Source organism: Loxodonta africana, chromosome 7 (genome assembly GCF_030014295.1).
Source record: "Loxodonta africana isolate mLoxAfr1 chromosome 7, mLoxAfr1.hap2, whole genome shotgun sequence".
NCBI lineage: Eukaryota > Metazoa > Chordata > Mammalia > Proboscidea > Elephantidae > Loxodonta > Loxodonta africana.
This window is the reverse complement of record NC_087348.1, coordinates 91,680,363-91,704,800: the sequence shown is the minus strand read 5'-3', so window position 1 is coordinate 91,704,800 and position 24,438 is coordinate 91,680,363. Positions and strand designations below refer to the sequence as shown.

Here is a 24,438-nt window from a genome sequence, read left to right as displayed (position 1 = left end):
ATGGAAATAATAAAGATCAGAGCATAAATAAATAGAATAGAGAATAGAAAAACAATAGAAAGAATCAACAAAACCAAAAGTTGGTCCTTTGAAAGGATTAACAAAATTGACAAACTGTTGGCCAAATTGACAAAAGAAAAACAGGTGAAGACGCAAATAACCCAAGTAAATGAAACGGAGGACATTACAGCAGCCCCAACTGAAATAAAAAGAATCATAACAGAGTAGTATGAAAAACTCTACTTCAACAACTTTGAAAACCTAGGTGAAATGGACAAATTTCTAGAAACACATTACCTACCCAAACTAACACAAACTGAAATTGAAAGCCTGAACAGACCCATAACAAGAGAAGAGATGGAAAAGGTGAAAAAAAAAAAAAAACTCCCAACAAAAAAAAGCCCTGGCCCAGATGTCTTCACTGGAGAATTCTACCAAACATTCAGAGAAAAAATTACACCAGTACTACCCAAATTATTTCAGAACATAGGAAAGGAAGGGATACTTCCAAATTCATTCTATGAAGCCAGCATAACCCTGAAACCAAAACCAGGCAAAGACACCACAAAAAAAGAAAATTACAGACAATATCTCTCGTGAATATGGATGCAAAAATCCTCAACAAAATTCTAGCCAGTGGAATTCAGCATCATATCAAAAAAATAATACACCACAATCAAGTAGGATTCATACCAGGTATGCAAGGATGGTTCAATATTAGAAAATCAATTAATGATATCCACCACATAAATTAAAGAATCACATGACCATCTCAATCAACACAGAAGAGGCATTCAACAAAGTCCGACACCTATTCCTGATAGAAACTCTAAATAAAATAGGTATAGAAAGGAAATTCCTCAACATAATAAAGGGCGTCTATATAAAACCAACAGCCAACATTATTCTTAATGGAGTGAGGCTGAAAACTTCTCCTTGAGAACAGGAACAAGACAAGGATGCCCTTTATCACCACTCCTATTTAACATTATGCTAGCTAGAGCAATAAGGTAAGGAAAAACAATAAAGGACATCCAAATTGGCAATGAAGAAGTAAACCTGACCCTATTTGCAGATGACTTGAAACTACACATAGAAAACCCAAAGGACTCCACAAGAAGACTACTGGAACTAATAAAAAGATTCAGCTGAGTAGCAGCAGGATACAAGATAAACATACAAAAATCAGTTGGATTCCTGTACACCAACAAAGGGAATGATCAAAAGGAAATCAGGAAAACAATACCATTTATAATAGACCCTAAAAAAATAAAATACCTAGGAATAAATCTAACCAGGGATGTAAAAGGCCTATACAAAGAAAACTACAAAACACTACTGCAAGAAACCAAAAGATATCTACATAAATGAAAAAACATATCATGCTCATGGGTAGGTAGGTAGACTCAACATTGTGAAAATGGCACTTCTACCCAAGGCAATTTATGTATATAATGCAATCCTGATCCAAATACCAACAACATTCTTTAAAGAGATGGAAAAACATATCATTAACTTTATATGGAAAGGGAAGAGGCCCCAGTTAAGTAAAGCACTATTGAAGAAGAATAAAGTAGAAGGACTCACACTACCTGACCTCAGAACCTAGTGTACAGCTACGGTAGTCAAAACAGCCTGGTACTGGTAAAACAACAGATACATTGACCAATGGAATATGATTCCAAATGGTCAACAATTACTTTAAAACAAAAATAAGAATCTAAGAGGTCAGGGAAACTAGGTTAATGGAAATGGAACAATGAGAACGGAAATAATGAGACTGTTCACGCATTGTGAAGAATGTAGCCAATACAACAACTTATGCAGAAATTATTGAATGGGAACCTAAGCTGCTATGTAAACCTTCACCAAAACACAATAAAATACTATTAAGAACAAAAAAAAAAAGAGTTCAGTGTTAGATTTTTAAGGTTAAGATACCTATGGAATATTTAGAGCCCTGGTGGCACAATGGTTAAGTACACAGCTGCTAACCAAAAGGTTGGCAGTTCAAACCCACCAGATGTTCCAAAGATGTGGCAGTCTGCTTCCATAAAGATCACAGCCTTGGAAACACTATACCCTATGGAGTGGTTCTACTTTGTCCTATAGGGTCCTTATGGGTCAAAATCTACTCGACAGCTACGAGTTTGGTTTTTTGTTTTTTGGGTTTTTTGTTTTTGTTTTATGAGATATTTAAGAGGTGATATCAAGTAAGTAGTTACATATGAGCCTGGTGATAAAAGGAGACGTTTGTGCTGAAGATCTAAATTTTGAAGTGGTCAACACATAGAAGGTATACAAGGTCATGAAAATGAATGAGATTACCCAGGTGAGAATGTGTAGAAAGAGAGGAGAGAAGAGAGTCTTTAACATTCAGCAGGCAAGCAAAAAAGTAACCAAAGAAGGTTAAGAAGGAATAATTATGTAGGTAGAAGAGAATGTGGTATCACTAAGGTCTAGTGAGGGGAGTGTTTCAAGAAGAAGTGGTTGGCTATATCAAATGCTGTTGAGGATCAAGTAAGATAATGACAAAGAAATATTCTTTGGATATGGTAAATACCAGTTCCCACTAAAAGGAACCAGGACTCCTTGGAAAAATTGCTAATTCAAGGAACTAGGAGAGAAAATGTGCTAAATGAGCCTGGGATGTCTTTTTTTTTTTATCAGAAAATAAGAAAGAAATATAAGAGACTGGGGTCATATCAAAAGGATCTTAAAGCCAAGTTGAAGGGGCTCCCACTGAACAATAATGGGACAATTGACATAAAAAAGAATAATCACTGATAAAAACAAACAAACACGGATTAAACTTAATGTTATTAAAAGTAAGGCAGACATTATGTGCCTCCCCTTATGATTCCATAGGAGGTACACAGCACCCATTACCAAAAGAATTGAAACTGAATCTAATGTTGCCTCTATATTCAACCACCTATTTACAGAAAAAACAAGGGAGGGGAACACGTTAATACCAAGAGGATTCAATCAGCATATCAAGATGTAGGGCAAATAATCTAGTTTGTTCAGCTAATAAATTACATGGAGAGTAAAGGAGGAAAGAAACATTCATAGATTCAAAGAGACTTGAGAAACAAATCAACCAAATGATGTGGACCTTGTTCATGTCCTGATACAAGTAACCAAAAACCAAACCAAACCCATTGCCATCAAGTTGATTCTGACTCATAGTGATACGAGTAAACCAACTATAAGAAGCATTTTTGTGACACTTGGGAAATTTTGGACACAGAGAGGTATTAGATATTAAGGAATTATTGTTAATTTTGTTAGCTGTGATAATGGTATTCTGGTTATGTTTTTAAATTCTAAAGCGCTTTCATGTATAATAATGTCTTGAATAAATGAAATTAGATTGGCAGAATGTTGATAAATGTGAAGTAAGGTGATGGATATATAGATATTACGTTATTCTCTCTTCTTTTTTGTACTTTCGAAAATTGTCATAATAAAAAAGGGGGCTAGTAAATGGTAGATAAGGATGTAGAGAGTTTTGCTGTGAAAGGGACAAGGTAAATGGGGACTAGATACTAACAGGAATGATGTGGGAGAGAGAGGCTAACTAAACTATTAAAATTTTTGAGTGAGAGAAGCTGGGGACCAGAGCAGAAGTGGAAGGATTGACCTTGATAGGAAGAAGAATGCTTCTTCATTGTTGTCAGGTAGAAGAAGGAAAAGAAGCGGTACAGATGCTGGTGGGGTAGATTTGTGTGGGAAGATTAGGAAGTTCCCATTAGATGGCTTCTGTGTCTCAATGATATATGAGGTGAAGAGGGAGGAAAGGAATATGCGAGGGTTAAGCCAAGAACCCATTGCTATTGAGTCGATTCTGGTTCATAGCAACCCTATAGAACAGAGTAGAACTGCCCCATAGGCTTTCCAAGGCTATAAATCATTAGGGAAGCAGACTGCCACATTTTTCTCCCACAGAACAGCTGGTGGGCTCAAACCCCTGACCTTCGGTTAGCAGCGGAGCCTTTGCCCTGGTGGCGCAGTGGTTAAGTGCTTGGCTCCTAACCAGAAGGTCCAAGGTTTGAACCCACCAGCCACTCTATGAGAGAAAGAAGTGGCAATCTGCTTCTGTAAATATTTACAGCCTTGGAAACCCTGTGGGGCTGTTCTACTTTGTCCTACATGGTCACTAGGAGTTGGAATTGACTCTATGGCAATGGATTAGGTTGTCGGTCAAGAAGGTATTAATTAAATCATCATCTTAAAGAGTAAAAAAGGTAAGCTTATTTGGATAGCAAAGTAGGATTGCCTGACAGTGTTGAACGTCCATTTAAAATGAAGCCATTCAAACCTTTTTCTGAGATTTACTCTAGCAATATTTAGCTATTTTGATGCACACCTGGAGAACACACATAGTGGTTCAACAAGGATTGGGGTATTGGAGCATTAAAGTAACTGAGATGATATAAAAAGGTGATTGCAATTAGATATCTTGGGATCTAAGCTGAAAATACAGGAAGTGAAGAAAGGAGGAACCTGCTGGAGAGTAAGAAAAACCAGTTAGAAAATTTTTGTAGTGATTCCAGTCAGAGATGATATGATGGTGGCTTGCTAAGGGTAATGGCACAGCAGTTGGAAGAAAGCTATCCAGGTCAAGGAGCTAAACCACAAAGAAAGAATGCAGTTGAGTTCAAAGTCTTTTTGATCTTTAAGTTAATACCGCATAGTTATGGAGTTTTGTTTTTTTAAATACGTTAGACATCTGCTAAAGGGCTTTAATGACCTTTTCTCAGAATTTGACTGTTTTTCTTTATACCACAAGTAATAACTTTTATGATATTGATTGAATGATGATTTTATTTTACAGGGAAATAAACTCAAAGACCACCTTGAAATTTGTTCATACATCTTTTCATGGTGTTGGACATGACTACGTACAGTTGGCTTTTCAAGTGTTTGGTTTTAAGCCCCCAATTCCAGTACCAGAACAAAAAGATCCTGATCCAGACTTTTCTACAGTTAAATGCCCAAATCCTGAAGAAGGAGAATCTGTGCTGGTATTTTTTAAATATCTATTTAAATTATTATTCGTTTGTGAAAATTCACCAGAATAGGTAGAACTCAATGACAAGTCAAAAATTACTTACAAAAGCAAGATCCACTTTTAGTTTACATCTTTTAAGATATATTGGACCCTTATGTTCCATTTTAGATTGAAATCTGTATGGTGGTATCCCTACTGCTAGGCTTCTTATTTTAAATTTAGCCAAACTATATTCCTTCTGGAAACCCTAGTGGCATACTGGTTAAGAGCTATGGCTGCTAACCAAAAGGTCAGCAGTTCGAATCCACCAGGTGCTCCTTGGAAACCCTATGGGGCAGCTCTACTCTGTCCTATAGAGTCACTATGAGTCGGAATTGACTCAATGGCAACAGGTTAACAGGTAGATATTCCTTCTAAAATTCACGTGACTGACATAGTGCCTACATTTAGGAATATTAACATTGATTTTAACTTCTTTAGTATAATCTAAGTTTTCGGGTCACTGTTTCAGGAACTTTCTCTGAGACTAGCAGAGAAAGAAAATGCCCGTATTGTTGTAGCCACAGACCCCGATGCAGACCGACTGGCAGTGGCAGAACTTCAGGAAAAGTAAGTAGAATCTATTATTTGATTAAAAGCTTAAACTTTGAAAAACAATCTTTAATTTATGTCTTAAAGTTTCATTGAAAATAATGAAAAAAGAAGAATGTAAATCTTCTTTCTACAAACTCCATAATCTAAGGGTTAAGTTGATTATCTTGACACTTCCTTCTACTCTTTTATTTAATCAAATATTTAAAGATAAATTTGTTTTTATAAAATTGTGATTATACTATATATAGTTTTGTATCCTGATTATTTTCCACTTCACATTGTATTATAAGCTGTCTTCCCTGTCCTTAAATATTGCTTGAGAACATTAATTTTAAAAATAGCGTAATATCCCAACATGTTGATTATCAACTTATTTACTCGTTACCTAATGTTTGCCTTTGGGTAGTTAGGTATTTTTGCATTTTAATTTTGTGGCAAATATCCTTACACAGAAAGGCTTAAACATTTGTCATAACTGTTTTCTTATTAAATAATGGAATAAAAGTAACAATGTAATAATCATTTTCTAAAAAATATTGCAGCCATTCCTACCCTGAGCCCAGCCCTGTGCTGTTAGCAAAGTAGTAGTAAATGTTTTCTCAAAGATCCTATGTGATAATTTTTGTTTGTTCTTGTCTGAAGGATTCTAATTTTTAGGTCTCAGAATCAACAAGTTTTAATGAGAAAGTAGAGAAGCCTTGACTTTAAATTTTCATTCTTTCTACAGTGGTCATTGGAAAGTTTTCACAGGCAATGAATTGGCTGCTTTGTTTGGATGGTGGATGTTTGACTGCTGGGAGAAAAATAAATCAAGAAATGCTGATGTGAAGAATGTTTATATGTTAGCCACCACAGTCTCTTCTAAAATTCTGAAGGCAATTGCACTTAAAGAAGGATTTCATTTTGAAGTAAGAACAGATAATATCTGTGTGCTGCTCTTCTACATCTATTTCTCCCCACCCAAATTGGCTTTTGTTGATTTTATTTGTAATTTCATTTTTTCTAATTCTGTTAACACTTTTGAATTCTCTTTGATAGTTCAGACACCTTAAGCCAAATTTTCCAGTACGTGGACAATTTGAGGGACTAAGATAAGATTTTCTAAAACATTACATTAACACTTACTATTCCATACAACAATATCTGGTTTTCATACTGGGAAAATCTGGCTCCTAGTGGCCTCATGAATAACATAGACTGTACTCCAAAAATTGTTAGTGTTACCAACCACTTGTTTAGGCCCTTCAAGCTCAGTCTTAAGCAACTTTAAGTAGTCTTCTAAGTTGTAACTTAAGACCAATTCTATATCCAAAGGGTAAGTAATGGCTCTCTCTCTCTCTCAACATAGATCATTAACCTTTGTGAATCTCAGGCAGTTAAGTTGATCTTTCATAGGTCATTTTTGAAGCTACTGGGACAAATGTCAATTACGTTGCCTTTAACCTGTCATTTTTGCCAAATGTCAGTGAAAAATGTCTCATTTGGGTATTTTTCTTGAGCCATAGTCATACAGGTCTTAACACTAATTGGTTGGGTAAAAGAAAATTGTACTTGTCTTTATGAGATAGAACTTTCCAACCGTAGCCTTTCTAAAACACAGATAACAAAGTAAAAGAAATTGAAAGTTTACTCAAGTATAAAATTCTGAATTGCAATGTTAATATTTTCCATTTTTATATCTATGGCAAGAAAAATGTATGATGAGCACAAAAGAGAAAAAGAAAATGATTCTAAAGACCAATATGATACATTTGCTTGCTTGTTTCTGTTGTGTGGGGGAGATTTTGATTTTTTCTTTTTTTGTTAGGAAATAGAGAGGTGAATTAGAAATCTAATGGATGTAAAGCAGCTATTACAATGCTTGAGAAATAGTAGAAGATCATAATGTGTGAATGTATCTGTGTCACTTTGTGACTCCTCACATCACCGCTTATACATATTGGATTATATTTGGTGTAAATCACCTTCCTATGCTCAGTAGGAAACCCTGGTGGCATAGTGGTTTAGTGCTACAGCTGCTAACCAAAAGGCTGGCAGTTCAAATGCACCAGGCGCTCCTTGGAAACTCTGTGGGGCAGTTCTACTCTGACCTATAGGGTCACTATGAGTCGGAATTGACTCGACAGCAACAGGTTTGGTTTGGTTTTTTTTATGCTCAGTAACTACTAGGTGATGAGTGGTGGCGGTATGTATATTCATGGCACTTTATGACTATATATCTACCGCTGTGAAAATCTTGGGGACCGAAAACCATAACAGAAGACCACTATGCAAGTGTTATGTGCATTTAGTGACAGATTTTTTTCTGTATGTATTTATGAGAGAGTCACTTAACTAGAGTGGCCTCCTCTGCATTTCAGGAAACATTACCAGGTTTTAAATGGATTGGAAGTAGAATAAAAGACCTCCTGGAAAATGGGAAAGAAGTCCTTTTTGCATTTGAAGAGTCTATTGGTATGTAGTAATATTAAAATCTTTGAAATTTGATTGAGAACATTTTTTTAAATATGGTAATTCTATAGAAAGGAATTTTTGTCTTCCGGTTTTGCTTTTTGAGTTGTAAAAACTACAGAGAACTCAGAAATGTGTAGATGGATTTCTCATCAGGAAAAAATAAAGGTCTCTAGATACCTTCAGTATAAATGAGTTTCATCTAATACAAGGCTTTTAAGTTCATTGGCCCTTCTGAAGAAATGTAAAATTATTGAAAATTGTCAGTTTAAGTTTTCCTCTGGTAGTGTCTTTTCTAAAGATGTTTTTAATCCTCAGGTTTTCTGTGTGGGACATCAGTGTTGGATAAAGATGGGGTCAGTGCAGCTGTTGTTACTGCTGAGATGGCATCTTACCTTGAAACCATGAACATCACATTGAGACAGCAACTGATTAAGGTTTATGAAAAGTATGTTCTACTATTGTGAATTTCACATGCTAGATTTTTCATTGTCTCATCCTACACTTGCTTTCTAAATTTGTTTTTGAGGAATAGTCAATCTTTTAAAAAGAAGTATAAAGATTGTCTAAATTAAAGGCTGCCATTTTCTACAAAATACTGTAATAGGCTTATCTTTAATATATGTATATTTTTAACGAGTTACCCAAAATCTGATTTTAACACTTTAAATCTTTGTACAGATATGGTTATCATATTTCAAAAACTTCGTATTTCTTGTGTTACGATCCACCTACCATCAAAAGTATATTTGAAAGACTTCGCAATTTTGATTCTCCAAGAGAATATCCGAAATTTTGTGGGGAATTTGCTATATTGCATGTACGGGACATTACCACTGGATATGACAGCAGCCAGCCTAATAAGAAATCAGTAAGTACCTAGTTTTTAAATAATTTTTTTACATATTTTTAATAATTCATACAATAGTAAAATAGTGGGCCTTCAAGCTTATGAGTTTCTTGAGACTAGGATCCATTATTTTTCTCCAGAGCAATTACAAGTCCATTAACTGGTCTCTCTGCCTCTGATTTTCTCCTTATCACCCACCAAATAATCATCTATGCTACCCCTGGAATATTGTTGTGTGTATGTGTATGTTTTGATGCTAAATGATGTTGAAAATAAAGTCTAAAAGCCTATAATTTTAAAGCCATACACCTTTCTAATTTTAAATTCCATTTCTAATCTTATTCCCTATATACCTCTGGCCAAATAGAACAATTTATAGTTTCTTACATACCTGCATATTTTTTTATTTCTGTAATTTTTGCTCAGTCTGTGACTTTTACTTCTACTGCTACAGGTCTATACCTCAACATTATTTAAGACCCAAGGCAAATGTCACCTCCTCCACATAACCTTTAGATTCTGTAATCAGATATGTTCCCTCTGATGTTTCATTAAATAATGGGCCTTCCCTCCTGGGCATTTATTATTTTCCATCTTATGTTATTGTGTTGTACATAGCAGATCCATTTCTGAAACACCTTTCTGCCTCTCAAAGCTCCTGTCTGCGTTTAAGATGCTCCATAAATATTTAAACACCATGGATTGCTGATCATATTCGTTTTGTTGTTGTTATCATGATTATATTATTAGCCTAGCATTCAATTCATAGTGCTCTAGTGTCGTCTCAAGATTCTAGGGCCATAATATATCTTGGGAGATGTGCAACCTTTTATGTAGAATACTACCCATGTTCCATTTTTGTGTATTCATCTAGTCAAGAAATACTAGCTCTCAGTTTTCGGTATTCCTCGTGTATATGTGTGTGTGCGTGTCTTTTTCTGACTTTGTAAACTATTTGGAGAGAAAGAACCAGTGCTTCTGCTTCCTTTTATTTCTCTAATATTGCTGTGTTTACAGTAATCCTTGATGTAATGCTTTTTTCTTCTTAACTCTCTTTGAAGTTTATGATATTTGTATTCAAAGTGCTTTTTCATCTGCTCTCCTCTGATGCTTAACAATAGTTTTGTAAAGCAAGTAGCACAGTTGTTGTTTTCCCCAAGGTTACAAAGGTAGTGGCAAAGATTTCTCGAGTTCTTTCTCCACACTACACCTTGGCATTCATCTGTATTTTCAGCAGGTGTTTATTAAGACCCTTCTGTGCTACATGCACTCTGGGGATACAGCAAGGACAAAGACACTGTTTCTGCACTCCAGAAATATTCTAGTGGGGAAATAGACAAGTAAACAACGGTTATTTTACAATATGATAGTGCTACCAGGGAATGTATTGAATGCCATGGAAGAGCATAGGAGAGACCCCTAGTTCAGATTTTGGGAGCTTAGGGAAGATATTATAGAGGGCTATTCTGGGCTGAATTCTAGAGTATGATTAGGAGTTACCCAGATGCAGGAGGAGCAAAGGGTGCTTCAGGCAAAAAAAAAAAGCACGGTGTGGAAATGAAAGGCATATCTCCTTCAGGGAGCCACAAGTAGTTCACTAACTGGAGTAGGAAGTGAGGGAAGAATGGTATATACAGAGAATGGGTTGAAGAGGGACAAACTTCCAGGCAGTTTATATGCTATTTTAACAATCTAGGTGAAAAATGATGGTAGTCCGAATTTAACATAGTAGCAGTAGTGGTAGAGAGAATTGGACAAAGTTGAGTTAAATAAAGGCTAGAATAAACAGGACTTGCTGAGTTGATGGTCTGTGAGTGAGAAAGGGGAGGAAGGTCTTTGTCGTAAGCAACTGGTGTATGGTACTAACACTGATGGAGAGAGGGATCTCAAGGAAAGGCCCAAGACTCAGGACACCTAAGTGCAAGCACCACTGCCAACTGAGGGGATAGTACAATTCCTGCAGTTCCCTTAGGATGCCTTGACAGGCTGATCTGAGGTCCAGGAAGAATACCAATGTCAGTCCATGTATCAATATCAGTAAAGCTTAAGTTCTTTCTTGATTTTTAGGTCAAAATTATAAATAATGTATTTTTGCACTCTAGTAGGTTATTTTAAATATCCCCTAGGATATGTGCACTCTGCTTTGGAGACCACTGATAAACTGTTTGTGAAAATGCTTTGAAATTGTAAAGCACCTTGCACATATAAAGGCAGTTTGGACTTTGGGGAAGATAGACCTGGCTTCCACTTCTGGCTGTGCCGCATAGCTGATTACCTTGAGCAAATCGTTTACTCTCTCAGCCTCGTCTTTACTTTGCAGGATTGTTGCTGAGGCCTAGAGATCAAGTACGAGAGGTATATAACCCAATGCATGGACTATGATAAATGTTTGTTAAATAGTATATAAATTATTATAAAAGTAATCTTCTTTTGTATTTTATGATTCTTGAAAATGAAAAAAGATACCAGGTGTAATTAAGCTGTTGTTGCAATTGTGATAGGTGCTGCCTGTGAGTAAAAACAGCCAAATGATTACTTTTACTTTTCAAAATGGTTGTGTTGCTACTCTTCGGACAAGCGGGACAGAACCAAAGATAAAGTATTATGCAGAAATGTGTGCGTCACCTGACCAGAGGTGAGAATTGACAAGTATTTATATGCTTTTTATAGATATGCATATATATATACACACAAAGCTTATATATATCCATATATGCATGTAATAGCTTTATTGAGATACAACTCAAATACCGTACAATTCACCCATCTAAGGTGTATAATTCAGTGGTTTTTTAGTATATTCACAAGATTGTGCAACCATCGCCACAATCAATTTTAGAACAATTTTGTATTTGAGGAGCTGCCAGACTATTTTCCAAAGCAGCTGTACCATTTGAGAAATGACTTTTTAAATTTTAATGAATTTATATCAACAAATGATTTGTATTTATTGCCAAATATTCACTTTCTACATCTAATATAATTTGATTTAATCTGCTCAATTTATTTCCTTTTAAGAGTATAAATTGTGATTAAATTAACTTGACTTTAATAAGCATATTTGTTCACTGCTTAAGCATAAGCATATTAACTAGCCACAGAAGGGCAGCAGTTTGAATCCACCAGACACTCCTTGGAAACCTTATGCGGCAGTTCTTCTCTGTCCTATAGGATCACTATGAGTCAGAATCAACTCAATGGTAACAGGTTTGGGATTTTTTTTGGTTTAAGCACATTAAAAGTAGTACTTCCTATAATGTTGTCACTGACCAAAATATATTGGGAAGGGTTTTTTTAAATTGTTTTTAGAGCTCAAGGTACATTATTTTATATTTCTCTAAATCTTTGCATTTTAAGAGCAAATTTTATTTCCTCTGGTGGGAAAAAAGACTTCTGAAGTCATTCAGAACAGAGTTCAAAGTAAACCAAATTGAGTAATGTTATGCAGGTAGTCCCCGACTTACAGTGTGTTCTGGTTACGTCAAACCGCACTTACCAGCATTCTTTTTTTTTTTTTCTTCTTCTTTTGGTACATCTTATCGTTAGTAATATGTACTACATAGAAAGTTGCATCGCATAATTTGCTGATGCTATCATTCTCATACCAACTACCAAAGATAAATAAAGATTGGATTTATAAAGATACTGATAATAAAAGACAATAATAATGACAACTAAAAAGAAAGAAATGAGGTATATGACTTAGTCAGAACCGACTTAACGATGAAATCATCAGAATGGAACCTCATCGTAAGTCCGGGACTACCTGTATTTGGTTAAAAATGAAGAATAATTACATTTTGTTTTATATTTATATACATATATATATGCATGTGTGTATATATACATATATAAAACTGTAACAAAAAATACCATTATAAAAAAACAAAGGCTGATTATTAAAGTAATAAAAACTGACTTCTTCGTAGAGCTTGTAAAATTACTGTGAAGGCAGTTTAAAAGAGACCTCCCTAGAAATGTTTTAGACAACAGCAGCTCCTCAGATGACGGCTTTGAAAGGCAAACTTTTAAGTGTATATTTGTTTTTTAAACATCTCATTCTTTTAATCACGCCTCCCTCTGCTACCTGAAAGATATGTGATATCATCTTGTAATATCTGTACTGAGTATTCTTCAGAGTATTTCAGGAAGCTATTTTCATAGCTAGTATTGGTGGCCTAAGTCATTAAATTGCCTGACCTAGAGAATTCTTTATACATACTCTAACTCATCCATGTATCATGTACCAAGGAACTCCTATTAATGCAGTTCAACTTTGATGTTTGTGTGTGTGATTTTGGAGGGGGGGAGTCTTTTTTTTGTTGCTGTGGTTTTAACTGAGTGAAGTTCTCTTTAGTTCTCTAATTTTTAATCATTTTATCAGGTCTATGCCCTCTTCAAAAGTTATAACAATTTGAATGTATTTTAAGGCTATGAAAATAAAGAATTTCAAAACCCTTAATCTTTTTCCTCAGTAACACTGCCTTACTGGAAGAAGAGCTGAAGAAACTCATTGAAGCTCTGATTGAGAATTTTCTTGAGCCCAGTAGGAATGGACTGATCTGGCGTTCTGTTTAGTCGTACACCGGTACTCTCGTTACTTTGCACTGGCATATGGAACAGAACAACCAAGAACTTCATGTATTGAATCTTGTGTTAGCATTCTTTCTGTCTTTCATCGGGTCAAGTATTTTTTTCCCTTTTTTCTTCTTTTTGGTAAACTAAACACACTGTATAAATTTGAAATGGTATTCTTTTACATAGAATCTAGAACCAATACTGTATAAACAAACTAGAAGGAAATGACTCAGATTTTTCCATAATCTTGAACAAAAGTCATTACATTAAAAGTATTATAGTAATATGTTATTCTTCCTTTAACAGAAACATAACAATATAAAAGTGAGTTTTCTTATTAAAGTCTGATTAAGCTTAGTTCCATATTCTTGTAGTTGTGTATAGCACGGTTTAAAAAAAAAAAAAGCAGGTAAATGTTTTACAATTGTAGAGTTAGCTAAATGAAGTCAGTGAGAAAATGGCACTGCTCCCAGATTGCTGTTGTAAAGTGTCATTGTTATATCACAGGTATTAATGTACAAAATAGAGTATTTAAAATAGAATGTTTAGAATTTCTCCTTTAGAACAGATGTTACAATATGTGGTTTCAGCACCTCTGTTTCAGGTGCTTTTGGCGTAGTATGTATGTAAGTGTTTAAAATTCTGACGTTTACTGAACATAGAACAATAGTGGCAACACTTCTAGTGACTTTGTTCTTGTCAGAGTTTCAGTGCCTTCCCAGGGGTCTGGTATGAACTAAAACAATGTTCCTGCATTGGATGTAATTTAACCAGCTAATTTTGGGCCAGTTAAGGAAAATCTTCCAAACTATATATGTGCTTCCCCAGTATATCGAAGGTCCACTGATTTAAAAATCAATCAAGATCTTAACAAAAGCAGGCTTAATGGAACCTTAATTAAGGGTCTTCCTGTAAAAATTGTCAATTATCATAACCTTTAAGTAAAGAAAAAAATCTGAACTGAGAAAGGAGCTCGAAATTTATTTAGAAGTCTAACTTTTGACTTAAGTTTTTATGTAGCTTATTTCTTTATCTGATGAAGTAAAGATAACTTACTAAAAAATAAAACATCAAGATTTAAGTATTGTGAAACACTTAAAACTACATGTTTTAAAAACTAAGGTCCAGTTTATTCTAACATTTTGCTGGCTACTGCAGAATTTCTGATCACATAACTACTACTTTTTTAATGTAGAAAAATATTTGTTGGAAGGTCACTGTTGATTCTGCAGTCTTTTGAAAAAGACTTAATAAAGAAGTGCTGTTTAATCTTCTTAAAGTGTATCCTGTCCTGTAGGTTACAGCATCCTTTAACACATGGGATAAACGTACATAAGAAGTAACAAGAACAAGGCCTTGGGTATAATAAAACTAAATGAACTGCCTATAGAAAATAGCACTGGCTTTAGAGAATTTGTTTTAAAAAATTAATATAAAATTTGAACTGATTAGAATGTTCATTAAATCATTGTTTGGTTTGCCACAGCTGTCAGCTAATATTTGGTTGAGCTCATATAATCCAAGTATAGTTTTCAAATTATTGTATTGCCACTATTGTTAATTTGTTCCTTGCTTACTTTCATATAGCTGGATCTTGTATGACTATAGATAATAGACAGCTAGTTAAAATGTAGAGCATCATTTGACCGAATGAGCTTGTTTTCAAAGGCTTTGCACTGAAGAAGAAACCCATAGAATCTTTTGGTTTATTTGCTTTTAGGAATGTATATTGTAATTTAAGAAATGGCCTGTGTTCTACAGAGTGGTGTGAACAATGCTTATATATGTGAAAAAATATGTATATTTGTGTTTTACTATCTGTGTTTCGGTGACTGAAGAACAGAGTGGAGCTAAAATGATTACAAAAGCCCATTCATAATCACTAAAGCCATGTCATGATTTTCATTCTGTTATGAAGAAAACAAGGAGCCCTGGGGACATAGTGGTTAAAGAACTCGGCTGAGGACTGAAAGGTTGGCAGTTCAAACCCACCAGCTACTCCACAGGAGAAAGATATGTCAGTCTACTTCCATAAAGATTACAGCCTTCAAAACCCTATGGGGCAGTTCTTCTCTGTCCTATAGGGTCGCTATGAGTTGGAATCGACTCAAGGGCAAAGGGCAGGGCACGAAGAAAACAGTTTTATTTGGGTACTTTAATGTAATGCAACAGTTGGGTCATCTTAAGGTGAGAAGTTATTGAAGCTTGGAATATTATTTCAGAATTTAAAAACACAAAGTTAAAATTAACAAAAGCTTACAAATGTTCCTAAAGTGTATATATGGAAGGAATTACTTGATTTTAGCCAAGCTCTTGAGTGTGTCTGAGCATGACATTTAACAGGAACTAGACACAGTGGGTGCGCACTGTCCAAGAGGCTAAAGTCAGTGATCACCCAAGCCAGCCAGAAGAGACAAAAGTGCTAGCAGGTAAGTATCAGCCTTGGGCACTGCATCATTTATCCTTTTCTTTCATGAACAATATCATGGAAATGAATGCTTCCTCATTGAGTGTGTAGAGCAGAACTGGATTTTTCTAGAGCTTTGGGGAAAAAGAAAGAATTAGTGGGGCAAGATCAAAGCATAAATTGGAGATAAATGGTAGAAATTAATAGAAAGGACGGTAAGGCAACAGGAAATGCTACTTGTGAAGGGCAAACCTATCACCCTAAAAGTAGGCAATAAACTGAGTGTGAGTTGTTTACTTGTGTTGATTTGGTATAATGATGAGCGGATGTTGAGCCTATTGGTGTCCTTTCTTAGTGATCCTTAAAAAGAGGCCGAGTTTTCAGAGATGATTCAGTTCATGCTAGGATGTTGTGTCTGAGGGTGGTATGAGAACTCGGGAGGGGATGTGACAGGAATAAACAGGAATAAAACATAGATTGGAATAAAACCTGTTAAGGAAAAGCTCAAGGAATTAAGATCATTTAACTGAAGAAGAGAAAGCTTTTGAGATAGTTTAATAAGTCTCAAGTTATTAATTGAGGCTTTTATTGAAGAACTTAAAGTAAGAAGTAATATAACAAACTTATCCATCTCCGGTGAGGACAGAACAAGAAGCAATAGGGAATCTTCAAAAAAAAAAAAAAAAAAAGGAGGGGGTGGGGGGAGCAGCATGAAAATTTCAAACTCAGATTTAAGAACTTCTTTGAACAGAAATTGTCTTGAAGTCTTCAATTTGAAAATTTTTTTTTAGTTAAGGGAATTAAATTTTTAAATATTAAGGGCTTTTTAAGGCTCAATACTTTAAAACTTGGGTTTGAGCAAAGATGATATAAAGAGCACTAAAAGTAACATTTCAGTTTCACTCCGTACCTAGAAGAATTTAGTCACAAAATAGTTTTGTATATTTTGAATAGTGCAATGCATGAGTGCAATGAATAAAGTCTTGCTGGGATGTTATTTTTAATTTAACCTGGTGAATTATGAGACTTGAACACAATTTTGTTCATCTTGAAAAATGTATAGCATTGTAGGACACTTTAGGTTTCTGTTTTAAATATAAAGTATTATTACGTGGATGTAGTAACTTCAGCAGACAGGCTCTAAGAAATTGGATACTTTGGAATATCTTCGTACAGGAAGTTGGCCTCCCATTTCTTAAGGAGGCTACTTCTGGAATTGATGCGACAAAGATACTAGCTGGAGTTTACTGGAGAAATTGTTTTATTAATTGCTGCTATTGGTTATTTCTTCCAGATATTTTCTTGATGTTTGTGATGCTTGAAAAATCCAAATTCCACTTGGATGCATTTAATTTTATGCCTTTTTCTCTCTACCTCCCTTTTTTCCGAGGCACCCTCCCATGTTTTGTTACTGTGAAAAGCTATCATCCTATTACCTCACTGATAAGAAATCTTAACTGTATTCATTCAGAATGCTTTATTCATAAACTGTGTTTGTTTATGGACTATTATTATTTTGTTATTGTCAGAATATTTTAGAACTTATTGTAAGAAGTAATTTTAAATCTATTTCATAAGCTATTTTGATGTGTTTGGCTACTACTATGTGTTAATTTATTATGGGCTTTTTCAATTCACATGCTGAGATTGCTCTAGGAACTGGTGAAGAAAAAGTCATAGTAATCAAAATGAATGGTCCATTGATCTCGCATTTTATTTCAGGTCTGCTTGTACCTTGGTCATCCAAAGCACAAGATTTGAGGAAATTTTTTTCATACTTCTCATTCAAAGCTGTAAGATGCCTAAGTAGAAAGAAGAGAATAGCTCAATGTCTGACTTTTATATAGCATACCTTAGTTCTAGTTGGAAACAAAGTTAAAGGAAAATCTTTAGTGACAACTATTAGTTACTTTAAAATACCATACTGTTATAATCATTAAGTCATCTTTCCTCTACCCTGTTAATTCAAGACCACAGACTTAAAAGAGAGAACCTACAAGAATGAGTAAAGTGCCCAACATGGAGCAAAGTAACATATCTAGAGTTTGCTTCTCAAATTTTTCTACCAGTGTAACCCTAAAACATAGGAGAATAAAAGGGGCCTGAGAGCAAAGTTGAAAGCAGCCCACCACTAATAGGAAATTTCATGTTCTGTCTTTAAAATGTAAGTGAATTTTACATTCTCCGTAATAAAACTGTTTGTTTTCAAATAAAAATGATCTCTTCCAGTCTTCATTGAAACTGGTGCTGCCAGAAGGGGGGGCCATTTTTCTCCCATGGCTTCTCAATTTTCTTCCCCAGCCTTCCCTCAACTCCATCATTGCTACATATTCCCAGGGGTATAGTATGCATACAGACTCTACTGTGAGAGGGATAAACATAGAGCATATCCAGGATATTCTGTGTCCTTTACCAGCTGACATTCTAAAGTATTAGTGCCAAATTAAACTGATCAAACTCACCTGAAGAATTAAGTTACTGCAGAATTGTGAACCTTATTTGGGTTTATAATATCATCTAAGTTATTGGCCAGTTTGTTTCTATTTAATGCATTGGTATTCCTTAACTAAGAAGGAGCACATGACTATCAGTTCCTTGAGAGCAGGAATCATGGTTTATTATTTTTCATATCCGCACCACCTAGTTCAGTACCGAATATAGAGTGTTTAATTGATAAAAACGGGAGTTAAGGGGTTTCATTTTCAAGCAGATAGTTTAGGAAACAAAAAAATATTAGTCTAATTTTCTAATCTGACTTTTAAAACAGTGATTCTCATTACTGAAATTCATAAGTAATGTTTATTAAGCACTCACACCATTTAACACTTAGTTTCTTTGAAGAAAGCATATTTTTATTTGGAATTTATATATAGTGCCTAGATTTTACACTCAAAGTAAGGTATTGGCCAAGAAAACTAAGAAACTGTGTCTATGGAGACTTAGTATCACTCATATACATGCCATTTTGAGCCTGGTAACGCTACCTTCCAAGTGAACCACAACTAATTTGATACTATTTGGTGTATTTTTTTGCAATGTTATGAATCATCATATGTCTTACAAGTCATAATAAAACTAGGTTCAAAAGTGATCTCAAGCCAGAGCCTGTAGATGGTGAGGCCTTCTTGTTACTGGCTAGAATAAACTCTTTGTGTACATTATTGAATATGCCAGATAAAATACACACAGGTAAGAATGAATTCTTTTTTTTACTAAGTGTGTAGCAGTAGTTCAAAATGGTGCTCTTAATTTCTGTCAACATCTTATTTTTCCCTACAAAAACCCCAGGGTACATTATGCGTACGGCTTGTAAGAATTTTCACTTTGTGTGTTTGTGGATTTCTTGTAGGTCTTTTTTTTTTTCCCCCCCATTTTGGTTCATAGTGACCCATGTGACAGAGTAGAACTGCCCCATAGGTTTTTTTTTTTTTTTTAAATTGTGCTTTAGATGACGGTTTACAGAGCAAATTAGTTTTTCATTAAACAATTAATACACATTGTTTTGTGACATTGCTTGCCAACCCCATGTATTAACACTCTCCCCTTCTCGACCTTGGGTTCCTCATTTCCATCCATCCAACTTTCCTGTGCCCACCTGCCTTCTCATCCTTGCCCCTGTGCTGGTGTGTCCATTTAGTCTCGTATATGAGGTTGAGCTATGTATATTATTGTTTGTTCTATGGGCATGTCTAATCTTGGGCTGAACGGTGAGCCTCAGGAATGACTTCAGTACTGAGTTAAAAGGGTGTCTGGGGTGGGATTTCTTGTGATTTTAGCCAAATGAAGTGTTATCAGTAATAAACAGTCTGCTTCATAGGCATGGGTTTCCATGTAATTTCTATTATCTTAGATACTATGTAGTTCATAAAGTTTGCTATCTGAACTGAACGTGTTTTTGAAATAGGTGCATTGACAGAAGAAGAATAAAGTAGGAGGACTTGCATTACATGACCTCAGAACCTACTATACAAGCTATTTTTGTCAAAACAGCCTGGTACTGGTACAACAACAGATACATTAACCAATGGAACAGAATTGAGAACCCAGATGTAAATCCATCCACCTGTGGTCACCTGATCTTCAACAAGGGCCCAAAGTCAATCAAATGGGGAAAAAACAGTCTTTTTAATAAATGGTGCTGGCAAAATTGGATGTCCATCTGCAAAAAAATGAAACAGGACCCATACCTCACACCATATACAAAAACTAACTCAAAATGGATCAAAGACCTAAATATAAAGCCAAAAACTATGAAGTTCATAGAAGAAAAAAACTAGGATCAACGCTAGAGGCCCTAATACATGACATTAACAGGATACAAATCACAACCAACAACACATAAGCTCCAGAGGATAAGCTAGATAACTGGGATCTTCTAGAAATTAAATACTTATGCTCAAAAGAGTAAAAGGAGAACCTACAGACTGGGAAAAAGGTTTTCGCTATTACAAATCTAATCTCTAAAATATACAAGAAAATCCAAAACCTCTGCAACAAAAAGACAATCCAGTTTAAAAAATGGGCAAAGGAAACGAACAGACACTTCACCAAAGAAGACATTCAAGTGGCCAACAGATACATGAGGAAATGCTCACGATCTCTAGCCATGAAAGAAATGCAAATCAAAACCACAAGGAGATACCATCTCACCCTGGCATTACTGGCACGAATCAGTAAAACAGAAAATAACAAATGCTGGAGAGGCTGCGGGGAGATCGGAACTCTTATGCACTGCTGGTGGGAATGCAAAATGATACAACCATTTTGGAAAACGATATGGGGCTTCCTTAGAAAGTGAGAAATAGAAATACCATATGATCCAGCAATCCCATTCCTAGAAATATATCCTAGAGAAATAAGAGACGTCACACGAATAGATGTGTACACCTTCACCCATGTTCATTGCAGCATTGTTCACAATAGCAAAAAGATGGAAACAACCTAGATGCCTGTCAACAGAGGAATGGATAAACTGTGGTACATACACACAGTGATTACGCAACAATAAAGAACAACGATGAATATGTGACGCATCTCATAACATGGATGCATCTGAAGGACATTATGCTGAGTGAAATAAGTCAATTACAAAAAGGACAAATATTGTATGAGACCACTACTGTAAAAATTCATGAAAAGGTTTATATACAAAAAGAAACAATATTTGATGGTTATGAGGGAGGGGAGGGGTGGGGATGGAAAAACACTTAATAGACAGTAGATAAGCAGTAACTTTGGTGAAGGGTAAGACAGTACACAGTACTGGGGAAGCCAACACAACCCGTACAAGGCAAGGCCATGGTAGCTCCATAGACACATCCAAACTCCGTGAGGGACTGAATTGCTGGGCTGAGAACTGTGGGGACCGTGGTCTGGGGACATCTAGCTCAACTGGCGTAACAGAGTTTATAAGGAAAATGTTCTACGTTCTACTTCGGCAAGTAACGTCTGGAGTATTAAAAGCCTGTGAGCAGCCATCTAAGATATTCCACTGGTCTCGCCCCTTCAGGAGCAAGGAAGAATGAAGAAAACTAAAGACACAAGGGAAAGATTAGTCCAAAGGACTAATGGACCACAATTACTACAGCCTTTACCAGACTGAGTCCAGTACAGCTAGATGGTGCCTGGCTACCACCACTGACTGCTCTGACATGGATCACAATAGAGGGTCCCGGACAAAGCTGGAGAAAAATGTAGAACAAAATTCTAACTCAAAAAGAAAGACCAGACGTACTGGCCTGACAGAGACTGGAGAAACCCTGAGAGTATGGCCCGCGGACACTCAGCTCAGTAATGAGGCCACTACTGAGGTTCACCCTTCAGCCAGATTGAACAGGCCCATGGAACAAAACAAGACTAAAGGGGTGCACCAGCCCTGGGGCAGGGACTGGAAGGCAGGAGGGAACAGGAAAGGTGGTAATAGGGAACCCAGGGTTGAGAAGGGAGAGTGTTGACATGTCATGGAGTTGTTAACCAATGTCGTACAATAATGTGTGTACTAACTGATGAAAAACTAGTTTGTTCTGTAAACCTTCATCTAAATTGTAATAAAACAAACAAAAGAAATATGTGCATTGGCATACCCTAGAATCTACTTTGAGTCTGAATGAATATTTCGGCTTAGTGTTGTGTGTTGTTGTTGTTAGGTGCTGTCGAGTTGGTTCCACTAATAGTGACCCTGTGTACAACAGAACGAAACACTGCCCTGTCCTGTGCAATCCTCACAATCATTGTTAGCATGAGCCCATTGTTGCAGCCACTGTGTCAATCCATCTCATTGAGGGTCTTCCTATTTTTCACAGGCCCTCTACCTTACCAAGCATGACATCCTTCTCCAATGATCCTTCCTGATAACATGTCCAAAGTATGTGAGACATAGTCTCACCATTCTTGCGACTAAGGAGCATTCTGGTTGTACTTCTTCCAAGACAGATTTGTTAGTTCTTTTGGCAGTCCATGGTATATTCAATATTGTTCGCCAACACCACAATTCAAAGATGTCAGTTCTTCAGTCTTTCTTATTCATCGTCCAGCTTTTGAGTGCACATGAGGCAATTGAAAACACCATGGCTCAGGTCAGGCGCACCTTAGTCTTCAATGTGACGTCTTTGCTCTTCAACACTTTAAAGAGGTATTTTGCAGAAGATTTGCCAAATGCAATGAGTCTTTGATTTCTTGACTGCTGCTTCCATGGCTGTTGATTGTGGGTCCAAGTAAAATGAAATCCTTGACAACTTCAATCTTTTCTCCATTTATCATGATGTTGCTTATTGGTCCAGTTGTGAGGATTCTTGTTTTCTTTATGTTAAAGTATAATACATACTGAAGGCTGTGGTCTTTGATCTTCAACAGTAAGTGCTTCAAGTCCTCTTCACTTTCAGCAAGCAAAGTTGTGTCATCTGCATGACACAGGTTGTTAATGAGTCTTCTTCCAATCCTGATGCTCCATTCTTCTTTGTGTAGTCCAGCTTCTCGGCATATGGATTGAATAGGTATGGTAAAAGGATACAACCTTGGCATACACCTTTCCTGATAAACCATGCAGTATCCCCTTGTTCTGGTCGAACAACTGCCTCTTGATCCATGTAAAGGTTCCTCATGAGCATAATTAAGTGTTCCGGAATTCCCATTCTTCACAATGTTATCCATAATTTGTTATGATCCACACAATCAAATGCCTTGCATAGTCAGTAAAACACAGGTAAACATCTTTCTGGTATTCTCTACTTTCAGCCAGGACCCATCTGACATCAGCAGTGGTATCCCTCGTTCCACATAGTCTTCTGAATCCAGTTTGAATTTCTGTTATCACCCTCAAAGGAGAAGAGCTGCTGTATACATAGATGGAAATGTCTTGGGAGGGAAATTATAATAAAAATTTGTTATTCATTATCCTTCCTCCTTAAACTATCATGTCCTTGTTTATGTTAGTGATGCAACCTTTCTCCTGTTTATCATTATTTTCCTCTTTTTACTTCTGGTTCTAATCACTAAGTAGTCCAACCTTGCATGTAATTTGCTTTACATTAAGCCTTTGGCTTTTGTGCCTCAGTTTTATTTATTCATTTTACAAATTTTTATTGACCTGGAAATGGGCATTCCAGAAGGCTAAAAAAGTAGTAAGAAAAAAGACACAGCAACCATGTTATTGCCAGAACAGCCTGTTTAGGACACCGTGAGGTAAATCCCCTTTATCTATTTTTATGTTTTTGGATTCAAAGCACCTGGAGAGAAGGTTCAATTGGCTGGACTTAGGTCACATGTCTGTCTTGTAACTATAATGGAGAGTGAGAAGGGGAGGATCTGAACCTCTTTGCTTCTTTCTGAAAGGTGGTGAGAGGCAGTTACCCTTCCATCAAGACTGTATACACAATGGGAATGAGTTAATTCACCAATAGGAAGTTAACAGTGTAGACAAAAAGTGACAGACATCCTTTACAGTGCCAGAGCAGAGTGTTGAATAAGAAAAGCTAGGCAAAGAAGGAAGGGAGCATGAGTGCAGAGAACTACAAGTAGTTTGATATTGCTGCATCGTCGAGTTTGAGACTGGTTGTGGATAGGGATGTGAGTGGAGAGGTGGCAGAGGGTCCTCTGTGCTGTGCAGCTTGGGCAGCAGTCGGCAGGAGATGAGAGTTATGCAATAGTTTAGGCAGAGAGTTGCATACGGATGATGGGTGTGTGACGTGGTGTGGTGTGATAGAATCCACCATTGGAAAGGACCTTAAAGGCCTTTTATCCAACTCTCATCTTTTTCTATGATATGACAACCAAGTGGGAACGTATCTGTTCAAACCTCTCCAGTGACAATTTGCCAAGACAAATTGTTCTCTTTTAGAGAAAGGCCAATAGAGAGTTCTTTCTTGTGTTCAGCTGAAATCTGTCCCCATGGCTTCTACTCTTTGGTTGGTTGCACTTGGAAATTTCTTAGTGTTATACAAAAGTCCATTTCCTTTTCACCCCAAGTATTTCCACTCAGTCTAACTATGCCTAATTCAACTATTGTTTCTTGTATGACCTGTTTTGACCCCCCCTCACCTTCCT

At 36.1% G+C, this 24,438-nt stretch overlaps 1 protein-coding gene across 1 annotated transcript in view; it reads left to right on the top strand.

The window, feature by feature from the left end:
* PGM2L1 (phosphoglucomutase 2 like 1) overlaps positions 1 to 16,594 on the top strand; it is a 67,194-nt gene extending 50,600 nt beyond the window's left edge. Inside the window, exons 7-14 of the mRNA XM_003420041.4 lie at positions 4,841 to 5,030; positions 5,529 to 5,626; positions 6,339 to 6,519; positions 7,972 to 8,065; positions 8,381 to 8,510; positions 8,744 to 8,933; positions 11,414 to 11,547; positions 13,388 to 16,594. Of these exons, the coding sequence (XP_003420089.1) occupies positions 4,841 to 5,030; positions 5,529 to 5,626; positions 6,339 to 6,519; positions 7,972 to 8,065; positions 8,381 to 8,510; positions 8,744 to 8,933; positions 11,414 to 11,547; positions 13,388 to 13,490 (1,120 nt within the window). The 3' untranslated portion in view covers positions 13,491 to 16,594. The remainder of the gene's footprint in view (positions 1 to 4,840; positions 5,031 to 5,528; positions 5,627 to 6,338; positions 6,520 to 7,971; positions 8,066 to 8,380; positions 8,511 to 8,743; positions 8,934 to 11,413; positions 11,548 to 13,387) is intronic.
* Positions 16,595 to 24,438: the final 7,844 nt, after the last annotated feature.